Here is a 14,871-nt window from a genome sequence, read left to right on the forward strand (position 1 = left end):
GCATGTAAAACTGACATTGTTTGCTGCATAATTAAAAGGGCGGATGAGAGCTCAGCCTGTTGTCTCCAAGTTGCTGTGAAGTTGTTGTGATTTGTGTCAATACACGTATTGATCTTCTGTCTTCTGCAGTCTCCTCTAAAGACTCACAGCAGCGTCGACAGAATCAAATATCTTTTCTTTTTTTTCTTTTGCCTTGAAAGATCAATTGACCACACAGAAAGCTGAGCAGGGTGGAAGGTCCCTCCTCGCTGTCATCTTTATAAATAAACATGCCCCCGTGATGACTGGCATGTGACTTCCTGCGAGATTGAGCCTTTGTAGTCGCATGATGCATCGACATCATAACACTGAGCGAGCACATGGAAAAACAGCGCAAACGGGCCTGTCCCCGTCACATGTAGACGCAGTATGTACAGTGTGAGCTTCTACAGTGTGTGAAATGCATCATTAACCTGGGTTGATAAATCATAGCCACAATAACACGCTACTTCTGTTAATATCCTGATGTTTCTCTGCTTCGGTCTGAGCTCCATCGTCACCGCAGACAAAAGTGATGATGTTTCTTCAAATAAAAGTAAAAATGATGAAAGTTATCGAATATGTTGCCATAACAGAGTTAGTCGCTTTGAGCAGTCACAGTTTACTTGTATAAATTGACAGTTATAGTCGCAGCAATTAGTCGATTAATCGATTTGTCGACTGAAAAAAAACAACTAATCGCCACCCATTTTGATAATCAATTGTTTCAGTTGTTTTTCAAGCGAAAATGTCAAACATTGCTGGTTCAGCTTCTTCAATATAAGGATGTGCTGCTGTTCTTTGCCACTGGAACTGTGACGAGCATATTTCTTACTTTGTTGACATTTTATAGAACAAACAATTCATCAATTAATGGTGAAAATAATCGGCGGATTAATCGATAATAAAGGCAAGTCACAACCAGGCTCAGACAGACGTGACTTTGTCTCTTGCTGATGTCACAGATTAGTCAGGAGTTTATATTCTGCCTTCGCTTTAAGAACTACTTGTTAATATGGACTCATGGATTATAATGTGTATTTTTCTATGAAATGTAATGATTGGCTGGCCTCATGTTTGTGTGTGCTGCATTTCGTGCAGCATAAACATGGTCATGGCTCGGAGGATGCATGGACAGAAACAGTGGTAGACAGTCCCTGATTGTCTTTCTGCTCAGTTTTTATGCTTTACTAATAACAATGCAATTAACCTCAAACGCAGGTCCATTCATTTGAATGTGAGGGAGGTTTTCGGTCTGAGTTGTCTTTTTCTGTGTATTAACTGTATAAGTGCTGTGACAAAACAGGAAGAAGGAAACTGCACATGACTGAAACAAAGATTTGTATTTGTTACCACAAACAGTATGAAAGTCTCAAAAGAGGAAGTGCACTTATTGGCAGATTGTTTTATCCGAATGAAACGCTCCTTTCTCAAACACCACATTTAAGGCTTCTGTGAAAAATGTTGGGTTTTTATATATCATCCCACAGTCAATCAACCTTTTTTCTTCACTGACAAACGTAACATTGCACACTAATTACATTCTCCCTCTGAGGAACATGCTTCATCTAATTGGCTACAGAAGCCGCCTCACTTTTACCATTCCCTGCTCAGCGAGTACAGGCTGCAGGTGACTGCTGTCGGCACCTGAGATGAGAAAGAATACAGTAAAGTTGCATAAGAAAAAGCATTTTATAGATACAAACCTAAGCCCTCATGGTTGTTTCATCCCTTTTTCTCTATCCTGCCTGAATGAAAACAACCGAAACCTTGTAAACACAGTGAGATGATTTAGTTACCCGAAGTCCAGCTGCCTGTCTGGAGTCCCCCTTTCCTCACCCCGGCCCCTTCTCCCCTCCTTTTGTGGCTGCAGTGGTTTGACTCCTACAGGCTGTTTGAGTCATGCTGGCTACTGGCCCGGCTTCCACCTTCGCAAGCCACAGCCCAGTTCAGTCTGGATTCAGTCTCATGAAGAGAGCTCTGGCCAGATTGTGTTACTGCTGTCAGGATCTGTTTTTAGCGCATATAACTGGACTGTTTGGAGTGTTACAGGCTTACTTCTATCAGCTGAAAAGTGACTTTTCATTCAGGATTTTGCGCAGTATTTACAGAGTGGCATGAGTTTATATATTAGCAAAAGAAATAAAACACAGGTTTTCAGGGGATTGAGCCACCTTGTTGCTTTCTTCATGTGTCAAACAATGTGAAAATACAGCAGGCCCTTTAAAAATTTCAATATAATATGATTTTCTGCTTGAAAAGAAACAAACTTTTCACTTAAATCAAACCTTTTTAACTTTACGAACACTGTTTTCCAGAGCTTTATATATATAACGTTTGCTAACCATAATTTAACAACACAGTGATTCAGTGTGCCACCTAAAGCATCACTGGTGCAGCTAATCATTAAACCTCAGTAATTCAAACCACAGGACATTTTGTAAGGCCGTGTACATTTAGTTAAGTGCAGAGCAAATGAGCTATTTTGTTTTCAGTGTTTGTAATTAGTCCACGAGCAGTACGTCACAAGAGCAACTGCAGAGATAATTAGAAACATGGTGAAAAATTAACTATGGTGGAACATCGATGATTGATTTCTGACCTGTTGTTTTTCTCCTATTCATCTATTCATGGTATACATAACACTGAACACTGGAAATACAAAGTCACTTATATGGTATACAAAATTTGTGCAAAAAGCCATTATAGTACAGCTACCACAAAAGGGTGATATAAACTGACATCAGTGAAAGCGCTCTTGTCCAGAGTGTGATCACACAGACGGCATTATCCTCCATCCTGATCTGTCTGATCAGAGTCATCCCATCAACTCTGTCATCATCACGTTAAACCTTCTGCCACCGCCTGGAGGACGGGGAGCCGATCTGAAGGCCGGTGAAAAAGACCTGGTAACGCTGCTTCCACATGACGTAGACGCCGACGGCACAGACCAGTGCTTGGGCCAGGTTCAGCACGATCTGTAGCAGGAAGTAGAGCGTGAGTGTGCCGGTGATCACCTCACAGTCGCTGACCCCCTCGTAGGCAAAGGTGCGGGCTATCGGGTCGTCCTGATCCAGTTTGCACACGCAGGCCTCTCCACCCTGCTCACAGCTGAAGCTACTGGTCTGTGAGTAGTGGTGACCAGCAAACGCCATGACCAGCACTGAAATGACCAGGCCGATGGTGCACAGGACAAAGTACAGGAGCTGCAGAGGGCAGAGGAAAAGTTAGAGGTTGTGAACTTTTACTTTGAAAGTCAGAAAACCTTTTCTTGTCTTCAACACTTGAGTTTTTTTTTTATAGAAATCTGGCTCCTGCTTTAGTCTGTCGTCTCATGATTAACCCACAGTGCCAAAACTGTAGCTTAGAAACAGACGTGCTGGCTCAGTGCCTATGGCAAGTTAAAGAGATTACCCACGATACTACAGGGAAAGGTCTGACCCTCAGACTTGGAGCCCAGCTCTTAGCACAGATGAAACACAGCACATGCAAGCCTGCCCTGCAGCTACAGCCGCTTCCCACCTTTAGTGCACGTCCTGTGTGAGTATGAACAACAGAGAGCGTCTAAAAATACAGTTGTAAAATGTGACAGAGGCTTTGTGTTGTTTATGCAATTGCACAATCTCAATAACACTAAACCTTCATCTTAATCTGTCGCTTATATAACAGGAGCCCTCATTTGCTGGTGTATTTTGATCTCGGTTACATGCTGCTTGTGGAATTATGCAAGTGATGAGCGGCGCTTGATTCGAAATGGCATTTATGTTAATTTTGGAACAGCTGTGAAATCTGGAGTATGGCTGGTTACGGGGAAATACAGCCAGTGCATCAACAAGCACTTGGTTGAACATGATGTACTTCAGTAAATGGGGATGATCTGAAACACCAAAGCAGGTAGAGACTGGAAAGAGTCAAAACTCAGACTGTTTTAAGGACTTCTCTCTTTTTTTGGCATTTCTGCTTTACTTTTGACAGTGATAGTAGGAAAGGCAATGGGGTTGGCACACAGTAAAGGGCCTGGACCAGGTTCAAGCCCAGGACAGACAAGGACTCAGCCTTGAAACGTGGTACACACTCCACCAGGTGAGCTACCAGGGCAGCCCAGCACTCGTAGGCTTTGTTCACACTGCAGGCTCAGATCCTTTTTTTCCCCCTTTTTTAGGGGTGTTCACATTAATTTTTAATATCACCATCCAGTGTGAACTGGTCACAATTCTGAACTGACCTGCAGAAGAAGAATAACATGTTATCACATGCAGAACGCTGTCTTACAGAAGTAAACACGGAGGGAAATCAGCATTGGTGTAGAATACGATGTGCAATGGACGCCAGCAAATTTGTGAACAGTTGATAACGAGGATGAACAGAAAATGATTCATTATAGCTTTTTGTGGAGCAATGGCTTTTACGTCCGTATGGAGGTGTGTGTGGATGCAGAGTTGCAGCCAGGAGTGGTGGAATCGTAGCGTGAATAACTTCACAAAAACAGGTTTCATCCAAATTTACAAGAGTCTAGCAGCGAGACAGTCAGTTCAGACAAGTGAGTATCATAAAAGTGGCCCGGATTCCAATATGACTGTTCAGACAGAGGCTGCATTGCAAAAAATCAGGCCTGAATCTGGTTTAGGACCACATATTAAAGTGGCCTAAATCAGAATTGAAAAATGAAATTCTGTTTGATTTTAGTTTGTGTTGTTCACACTGTCATGTAAAAGCATATCTGAGTTTCATATGAGCAGTACAATCAGATCTGGGCCCCTCATGTGTGCACTCTGAACGTGAATTGTTGTTGTTTTCCAGTCCACACACACATCTGAGTGAGCGCTTACAAACTCAGAGAACTAATGTCTCAGCATCTTGACACAATAAATAATTATTTGAAAGGGTTATCAGAGAGCCAGGGCCTTCATCTGACAACACAGTAACACTTAACTTCAGAAATGTCTCCACTTACAGCACATTTTCTACTCACTCCACTTGTTGTTCGCTTTGTGCCAAGAGCGATTGAAATGAAAAAATGAACTGACTGTAAAGCCATAAATTCTTAAGCTAATAGTGAATATAGTAAGGCCATGAGGTAATTGAGCTGTTTGAATTAATGACATTAATAAATTACAGCACATTTGAATTTACAGCCAGAAAAAGAGGCATTGCAGGATTATTGCAGCTGCTCTGCTTTACACGTTATTAAAGAGCTCTTTGTTTGGCTTCATTTTTGATCATACTTCTGGATGAGAAAGTGAGGAAAAGGTGAGGAGGTGAAATTTTGACATACAGAACTTGTAAAAGTATTTGCAGAACAACAGTCATGTTTCAACAAGAAAGAAATATGCTTCATTTTGACAACTACTTCTTAAAGGACCTTTTAAGATTTCCAAAGTCTGCTTCATAAACTTTGTATATTAAGATGTAAATCAAGAAAATCACTGTAATTTCGGTGATTTAGACAGTCTGATGGTAGTGAAAAGTGGCTTTTGGCTTTTTGTCATGCCTCTCTGCAAAGACCATTTCACATATTAGCTGCAAATCTAAAGGCAAAATACTACTGATGGTTTCGAAACACTCTCTTCACGGCGTATGTGCATATTTAATCCTGGTATGCACACGAGCCAGACAAAAAAATAAATAAATAAAAAAAGTGGATGCTGCTTCCAAGGGCCTGGCTCTCAGTGGCAAACAATGGTGGACTGATTTTAATTGCCTTGAAATTCCAACTGCATATATCGTACGGCTAATTTAGCAGAACAATCAAGTCACATTAATGAATGCACTCATCCACTCATAGGAATCCCCGCAGAGCTCCCTTAAACAGGAACGCAGTTAAATGTCCGTCTCTCTGTGCAGTTCCCCGGAAACAGCCGTCTAACAATTACAGCATCTCAGCGAGTAAAACACTGCTGGTTCCCTGCAAAGGTCTCGTCTGTCTGGAAAATACACTGATCCACACGATGATACCTTTTGCTGCAGCTAAGATTCTATTATGTACATTTGTTCACTTTCAAACAGACATGTTGTGTATTAATAAGGAACCTGATTTAATCCCATTCATGACATGGCAGATTTGCTCACTTTCACCTCTGCAAACAATGTGTCAGCATGTGCACAGACTCACCTTGACAATGAATCCCATAGATGACCGCTCATCAGGGCGGTAGGTGATGCAGTACAGGATAAAGCCCAGGATGGAGACTAAGCACAGCTGCAACACATCAGAAAATAGCTGACATTCACTCTAACAGGAGGACGAAAATATCAACATAATGCTCATTTTGTAGCCTCTCAGTATCATGAGGAATGCAGTCAACCCAGGCACTTGTAGTGTTACATTTTGACCTTGTTGCCTCATACAGTGCATGCACATGCGATAAGGGCTGCAAAAATTCCTGGATCAGTTAATTGATTATGAAAATAATTGCTGATCATTTTCTTTATATTGACTAGTCAATTAATGTACTAATCGCTGCAGCTCTACATGTGATGCATCTTACAGATTCAGTACAGAAACAGGAATCTTGCTCTTAAAGATATCTTGAGTCCAGGTTTTCAGGGCGTCTCTTAATATTGCATGATTGCATGATTCAGCAGTAAGCTGTCATCTGATTACATTACTATCTCTCCCTGTCTCCCTCTCCCTCTCCCCCCACCCTCCCTCACACAGACACGCTCACACTCGAGCTCTTCAGTGCAATTGGAGTCTTGTGACTAACATGCAGCATCTTATTTAAATGTTTTTCCCAGGTTCTTAAGCACTCAGGATTCTCTGGAAAGGTCTCGATGACCTCCGTGTTTTTCACTCGGCTGAATCTCGTGAGGATCTAACTCGGGATGTTGGTGTCCAGGGATGTTTTCGAGAGCAGATGGTGCCTGTGATAGGCTAGGACAGGATCCAAACAGCAACAACATGTTTTTATTCTGTCACCAAAATGTGACCTTAAATCTTTTCCCAACCTATCATGATATGTAAAATATCACTTTTTGTTATATGACCAGAGGTGGGAGACGTATGCAGATCTTCTACTTAAGTAAAAGTAGCAATGCTTTAGTGTAGAAATACAAGTGAAAGTGATGCATTTAAATGTTTAAATTATGATGCTAATACTTTTGTACTTAAAGTACCAGAAATAAAGGAAGTCATGCAGAATGGCCTTTTTCAGAATAATTTATACTAAATTATTGGATTTTAATTATTGCATGACTCATTACATGACTGTGTTCTTTACTTTAATACTGAAGCTGGTAAAGGTGATTTAAATACTTTGTACAGTTTATTAGCTGGACATAGTATACTATACTATTACATCATAATTCATTTGTTGGTTATATTTTGTATTTCTAAACTAGTGATTGATTGATTAATCTCCAGATTTAAAGTTGTCATGTAAATGTAGTGAAGTAAAAAACACGAGAATAAAGTAGCAGAAAATAGAAATACTCCAAAAAAGTACAACTACCTCAAAACTGTACTTAAGCACAATACTTTAGTAAATGTACTGTTACTTTCGACTACAGCAAATTTCATGAAAACAGTGAATCATTGTTTACTTGTAATAAACATTTAACAGTGTCATCATCTTACACTTTCACTTTTAGCATTTTATTTATCGCACTTGCAATACATTTTCAAGTGCTTTCACTGTTTACAGGTTAACTGACACACTTCAATTGACACTTCAACTGCTTCCAGTGCTGACATGTCAGCTGCCATTTCAACTGCTTTCATCTCTTACACTTCAGATGGCAGTTCAGCTGCTTTCACTTCAAGTCCAGAACTGTTAACTCGACGACTGTCGGCACTTACACACAAACTGGCAACTCAGCTTCCTCCTGGGCTCAAACTGAAATCTCACATGCTTTCAGTGCTTACAGTTCAACTGCTTTCGGCTGCTTTCAGCTCTGGCACGTTATCTGACATTTCAGCTCCTTTCACGGATTAAAACCTGACAACTCAATTTCTTGCAATGTTAAGGCCTTGCAAGAAATTGAAATGTTTCATGCTATCAGTGGTTACATGCTAACTGATTTGAACTGTTTCTAGCTCTAACACGTCAAGTGACTTCAGTACCTCAACTAGCACTTAAACTCCTTTAAGCTGATCAACTTAACCTGTGGCTTCTAAACAATGTTACAATACAATTGCATGTTCTTTTGAAAATGTAGCTTTTTCTGGTAACTCAGTTATGGAGGTTATTACACACATGACCCTAATTGAAATAAACTGCTTATCTTTAACTATCTATAGCCAAAGTTAAACTTTTGGATGAAATGTGTGGTGTATTTATGTGTGTGTTTCATTTTCAAGGCACATGGTTAAATTGATGAGGCGTAAGCAAGTGCAGAAACCTATGCATGTCCATCATCTTTTCATAATAGCAAGTATTTAGATGCTACTCAGATATTCAGAGATCAAGTTCATGCTGTGATTAGCTGCCTTGTCTCATCAGGCCAGATGTTGAGGATTTGTTGGAGATACAAAGAAAACAACAGAAGGTGCACGCAGGCCTGTGTGACTGTGACGTACTGGAGATTCAGGTGTACACGGACGACAGATGGAGATTTATCAGGACATGACAATACCCGGTGGTTTCCCATGCCTACAGTGACCGTCTGCCTGAGACAGGCGGGTACAGGCCGGCGCTCTCATGCAGTGTGGTGAAGATAGACAGCACGTTGAGGGATATAGCTGGGGGTCATGCAGAAGCATCAGACTCGGAGTCCATGCAAACATGTGAGTGTAGTAGCTGATGTTAGAGCGTAAGGATGGAGCTTACAATGATCCCAGCCCAGTGTGGCGTCTCCCTGGCCAGGAGTGAGGGGCTGATGGCCAGCATGAGGAAGGCCACGGCCGTGACGGCCACCCCCAACAGCAGCTGGAGCAAGGCGACGAGCAGAGGGAAACGGCAGACTCTGCACTTATGGCCGTCCTCTGGCGCTGGGCTTTCATCTCTCCACTCCTTGCCCTCTTTCTTGTTTGAAGAACCTTTCTCCCCCTGCCCCATTTCTGCTCCTTTTCTTTACACTCTTCTCCTCTCTGTACTCTCGACTTTGACTGTTGCAGTGTTTAGGGTGGATGAGCCTGTCTGCCGTCTGCCTCTCTCCCCTTCCCTTCTCCTCCCTGCCAAGGCCTCCTCTCACCATAAGCCCTGCTCGGCTGCTATTTGGAAACAGAGAAGGCTCTGAACTAATATGGAAAACATTTGGACTGGATTCCTAAAGCAGCTCCGGTGCCACATATAGAGCAGGCGGCATACTGTGGAGGAGAGGAAGAGGAGGGAAAGGGGGGGCAGGAAGACACAAAGGGGGATTCCAACATACGACTGTGAGATGATTTCACTTATAGTTACATTAAAGACAAAAAAGGGAAAGTACAGAGGCAAATCAGCAGGTATGAGTTAATGAGAAGCCAGCACAGAGGAGGCCGCGCTTCATTTGAGAGCAGGAGTGATTGGATCGTTCTTTGTCAGCACTGTTACACAAGAGAGCGGCTGCCAGAAACAGTCACATGACCCACAGGAAGGAGTAATGTGATCATAAGGCATGTGAGGGCACGACGTGGACTCACATTTGAGTGTTTTCTGAGCACTTTAGGAGGGGAACAGGTGTCACTGACAGTCACGTGAGCTCCGTGGAGTCAATTTATAAAACTTTTGTTATTTGTAATAACAGACATTTACATGGGACGTTCTGGATCTTACTCTCTTTTATGACTAATAAATACAGCAATAACATCACAACCTGGCTGACTGTGTTAATTTGTTTATTTGCTTTTGTTTGTTTGTTTGTTTGTTTGTTTTGTTTTTTTTTTTTGGGGGGGGCAATTTAAAAAAAAGTTACAAAACCTCATTTAGTAATTATCCTGCCGATCGGTATCACTTGGTTGTTAACACAGACAAAGACAGTCGGGTGAAGGTGGGAGAGCAGCGCTCATGCTGAGGTTAATAAAAAACCTCGCCGCACGTGTTCGCGCACACAGCTGGGCCGGTGCCATGGTTACTGACAACGCAGCTTTGGACGGGCGGAGATGTGTGAATAGGTTCCTCTGCCCTGCTCCGGGCAGCGACACGGAGTGACAGACAGACGCGCACTTGAATCTGCATCACTTCCCATTAACCTTCTTTTTCAAGCAACAATAGCAAAAGGAGCGTTGACCTGCGGGTTCCCTCCAGACTGTGAATGTGTGGCAAGATATTTTGGCGATTGCCGTCTTTTGTTTTCTCACATCGCAACCTCCAGCCTATCGCTTAGCAGCTCGTGCTCCACTAGACCAGTAGGACAGGCTCGAGTTGCAAAGTTTAGGAGACACGTTATCGCCCGTTAGACAGAGAGCTGGTGCCTCTGTGGACTACTCTCTCTCCTCACGCCCGTGCGCATTTTCCCTCCTCTACGTTCTGCGCGTGAATCACGTTTCAGCAACCAGGTCGAAAGTGTTTGGACTGCATCGCCATAGGAACAGCGGCCGCCGCTGCTCTCACACAGAGAAGGTCTAATTACCGGACTTTGTGCTGGTGCAGGCTACACGTGAGTCGGAAGCTGTTCCCTACCGGAGGCGCGCGTGCGCTCTAACCACAGCACCGTCGGCTTTGCGAAGTGGCAGCTCAGGGAACTATAGACATCAGTCTGAATCGCAGCTCCACCGGAGGACACGCACTGTGCAGCATCTCCCTCAGCCGTCCGACCGCCAGCCGCGGAATAAAAAAAAACATTTCCCCAAAGACGCGCAGGAGCGGATAAGGCAGCAGCAGCCGAGTGATGGATGAAAGAATACCGCATTTACAGGACAGGCAGTACATGGAGCACGCAGATTTCTTGGGGTGAGTGTCGCTTTTGGCAAACTCTGTCAAACTGCGTTTAATTAAAGTGTTGTGACAGCCTGCTGAATAATCGGACACTTTGCTGTTTCTCAGGGTGGACTACCCCTCTCTCTACATGTGCAAGTCCAAAAGAGGAATAAAGCGAGAGGACGGTGGGAAGGTGCGCGCGCTTTCTTACTCTGAGAATCGAAATGTTTAGTTTGTTGTTTTCATTAACCAACCTGTGTGCGTTCACGAAACTCCACATGTGCAACTTTTTCCACACACATATTTGTGCTTTAATACAGTTGCCTGTGTGTTTTTTGTTTTGCCAGCAGGACGCATACAAGTTACCACACCGGTTGATAGAGAAGAAGAGGAGAGACAGAATCAACGAATGCATCGGCCAGCTTAAGGATTTGTTACCCGAACATCTGAAGCTATCGGTGAGATCATGACACCACAAAAAAAGAAAAGAAAAGAAAAAAAGTTTTTACGTCCTCAGCGAACCCGCCGGTCCACGATGTCGCCAGCTGAAGCTTTGTTTTTCTCCACAGACGCTCGGGCATTTGGAGAAAGCAGTCGTTCTGGAGTTGACGCTGAAACATTTAAACGCACTGACTGCTGTCACCGAGCAGCAGCATCAGAAGATCATCGCTTTGCAGAATGGTAAGATGAAGAAACTCGATCAATTTCAGTGGGATTATGTTGCGTTATTAGACTGGTTGGAATACATGAAACTTTACCTGTTCATATATAGAGGAAAATCTCTGTTAAACACAACAGAGCATGCACATGAATAGAATAAGGTGCATTGAAATAATGCGCATTTTGAGAATACTATAATGTATATTGAGACGTGCCCGCTGTATTTGGTTTATTACTCAGAATAACGATCTGATAATCTTTAAACTGCATGTTTCGCAGGGGACCGGTCGATGAAATCCTCCATTCATGCAGATCTGGATGCTTTCCACTCCGGGTTCCAGGCCTGTGCCAAAGAGGTCCTGCAGTACCTGAGTCAGTTTGAGAACTGGACGACACGGGAGCAGAGGTGCGCGCAGCTCATCAACCACCTTCACAAGGTGCTGGCGCAGTTCCAGCCCGGCGCGCAGCCACTCCAGCACCAGCTGCCCGCCGGGGACGCACAGGATGGCCAGAAAGGCGACGGCCAAGCCAACTGCGTCCCGGTCATCCAGAGGACCCAAGGCGGGGAGCTTAACGAGAACGACACAGACACGGACAGTGGATACGGGGGCGAGGCTGAAAAGAGCGATGGCAAAGACAAAGAATGTGAGCGCAACAAAGCGCAGGGACACAAGGCAGTGAAGATCAAGCAAGAGTTTGGAGACGATCGCGCTGCCAAGAAGCCAAAGATGAACTGGCCTGGGAACGGGCTAGGGGGCACAGACCCCACCAGACCCGATCTGGCGTTAATGAACTCTCTGATGGGAATAAGCAGTGTGGGACAGCAGACACCTATTTGCATGCCTTTCTACTTCATCAACCCCTCCGCCGCGGCGTCCTATATGCCTTTTTTCGATAAGAGCAACATTGAAAAGTACATGTACCCTGCGGCGGCGGCAGCTCTGGCGTCCCCCTTCCCCTGGCTATACCCGGCACACGCGTCGGCAGCGGCGGCCGCGGCCGCAGCAGCCGCTTTTCCCGGCTTGTCTGCGCACTTTGGAGCCTCTTCCCAGTCCAAGGACTCCCACTGTCCGGACAGCGACGAGTCACACGAAGCTGAGACAGGCTCACCTGAGGAGCGCGAGGAAAGTCCCGCGAGTGACGACGGAGAGGGTGACGTAGCTGAAACGTTGCAGGAGAGCCAGAGCAGCCCACATGATCAGTTTCCTGCCTGTCAAACGAGCTAATTTGTCTGTGTTACCTTTCCGTGCATTCTGCTGAGGAGTTTATGTTTTTCTTTTTTTCTTTTTTTTAATTAGGCGAGTTATAAAACGAGGTTTCACAGAACAGTTTCTCATGTACAATATCTTGGCGGAAACAGGGGACAGTTGTGACAGCGCGTGCCTTTTGCACTTATGCTAGTTTAATCAACCTAAATGATTATCGACAATGATTGACATTAATACACGGCTGTGTTGTGCTGGAGTTAGTTTTATATCCTCTTTGATAAAACATTTTGAAATGGCAGCATTGGTGCCAAAACTTTGAGTACAGTGCGCAATGTCCCAATCAGCGAGTCTCTTTGGATGTATGAAGTTAACCGACCTCTGCCAAGGTTGTTAACGGCTTGGCTGACTTTGACTGTAAATATTATTACCTGGAAGACAGTCTGATTCATGAACATGTAAATGTGCACTAAACGGGCATATAAAAGAAGTGGTCCTGGAAGTGTCACGCCCTCAGTACCTCATCCCCCAACTTTGCATGGGTAGGCTGATTGAGAAGAATTGAATGGGACACCCCCCCTTCCAACACACACATCTCCATCATTAACAACTAATACAAAAACAACAAATAAAAAAAATCTACTTTAACAAGTACACTTTGATAATGTTGAAATTATGGGAGAGGTATTACACCTGATTGACCTCAACTCATTTTTACAGATCTGAGTTTACTCTGGTTTCCTTTACCTGTTTGTTCTTGTGAGGAAAGAAAAAAAAAAACAATCAGTGAAATCATTCATGATAATGGACAGAAGAAGAAGAAACCCTTCATTCATAAGGGGCTGCTTGACCAGCATATTGTACGTCCCCCTGAATGAAGCATTTCAGCACAGAGATGCAGTGACCTCCTGTACCTCCAGGAAACATTGTAGGATAGCACCTTATAGATCTTTGATATTGAATGTACCTGTATTTTCCCAGCTGTTAAAGTTTGTATGTAGGATGATCTTTACTCTTTCAGACGTAAAGTGCACTTTTTCTGCTTTTACCCCCCAACGGTCGCCTCATCATTTTAAAAAGTCTATCACTGTACTTCTCTTTAAACCCTTTTCTTGTGTTGAGCTGTCTTGAGAGAGAAAAAACTGATTTCATTTTAGAAGAGAGAGCAGAGACACCACATGCTTTGTGATGATTTCATGCAGTAAAGCAGTAATTAAGTAACTGACCCGACTGAACAAAACACAGCTTATTTGTGTCTCTTTCAGGGCAAAATGATTCAAATCATAATGGGATTTGAAAAGCCTGCGACCCACCACCCACCAGACTATCCTCAACTCTGTGTTATATGCTATCATGATGTAAAACCTTGCTTTTCAAATATCTGACAAAGGTGGGAAAGAAGATGTGGTCATGTGACCATCAGTTATGATCATTGCCGTTTTAGGAAGTTTAACTTAATCTTGGCCTGTTTTCTAAGAGATTAATTCCTGCAAGTGTAGTGTTGTTCAGCTTTTTTAAGTTTCACATGTGACTGAATAAACAGATGATTTTCATTGTATTTTGCATACATGACATTGCTTTTGTAGTCTTCTTCAGCTGGTTTTGCCTCAAATCTGTTATCAAACTGTTATATAAAGTGGCATGTGCGTCTGTAAATAGGTATTTGTGAATATACCATAAAGTATACATGTCTATGTCAATGTTGTAGAAGTCTATGGATTTTTTTTAAAGATTTAACTGAGCAACTGTTGCACATTTCGTTAATGCTTTACACATATGCTGTTCTAAATTATTGCTGAGTTGTAAAATAAATATCAAAACTAAACTCTGCAGGCTTCTTCTTATTTAACACAAATTCCACTCCAGCAAATAAATGCATATGTAATATTTAGGTCCTGGGAAACAACACACACTGTAAGACACTGAATTCAGAGTACAGAAACAAGACTGGAAACCCAGCAGATGAAAAGTATTGTTACTAAGACCCTAATCAGCTGACAGGTCGCAGCAGAGGAATGTACAGTAAGCCAAGGCTTTAAACAAATGTCATGTGATAAAAGGATGATGAAGTGAGATTACCCTCAGTCTGTGCAGGCTGATGAAAAACAAGGGGCCTCCTCCCAACCTGTCAAAAGCTTTAAGCAGGATCAAACCCACTGTCGCTGCCATTAGCTGGCTTACAGCAATATTATTTTAATATTTCTGAATAATTG

General features: G+C 43.1%; 2 protein-coding genes across 3 annotated transcripts; one reads left to right on the forward strand and one right to left on the reverse strand.

Moving 5' to 3' along the window:
- Positions 1–1,357: 1,357 nt before the first annotated feature.
- On the reverse strand, positions 1,358–9,186 carry sspn (sarcospan (Kras oncogene-associated gene)). Its single transcript, XM_041939690.1, has 3 exons — positions 8,787–9,186; positions 6,131–6,217; positions 1,358–3,224 (listed from the first exon to the last, which is right to left on the reverse strand). Exons 1-3 carry the CDS (start codon positions 9,012–9,014, stop codon positions 2,865–2,867), a joined length of 675 nt encoding a protein of 224 aa, XP_041795624.1. The 5' UTR covers positions 9,015–9,186; the 3' UTR covers positions 1,358–2,864.
- A 1,149-nt stretch (positions 9,187–10,335) lies between these two features.
- Positions 10,336–13,493, forward strand: bhlhe41 (basic helix-loop-helix family, member e41). Of its 2 annotated transcripts, none has more exons than XM_041939688.1 (5): positions 10,336–10,826; positions 10,920–10,986; positions 11,141–11,251; positions 11,363–11,474; positions 11,733–13,493. In XM_041939688.1, the coding sequence occupies exons 1-5, from the start codon at positions 10,765–10,767 to the stop codon at positions 12,677–12,679; spliced, it is 1,299 nt and encodes a 432-aa protein (XP_041795622.1). In that variant the 5' UTR covers positions 10,336–10,764; the 3' UTR covers positions 12,680–13,493. The 2 variants fall into 2 exon arrangements, with proteins under 2 accessions (XP_041795622.1, XP_041795623.1); XM_041939689.1 differs by having other exon boundaries at positions 10,340–10,826; positions 11,144–11,251.
- The last annotated feature ends 1,378 nt before the right edge of the window (positions 13,494–14,871 follow it).

Source organism: Chelmon rostratus, chromosome 6 (genome assembly GCF_017976325.1).
Source record: "Chelmon rostratus isolate fCheRos1 chromosome 6, fCheRos1.pri, whole genome shotgun sequence".
NCBI classification, from domain to species: domain Eukaryota; kingdom Metazoa; phylum Chordata; class Actinopteri; order Chaetodontiformes; family Chaetodontidae; genus Chelmon; species Chelmon rostratus.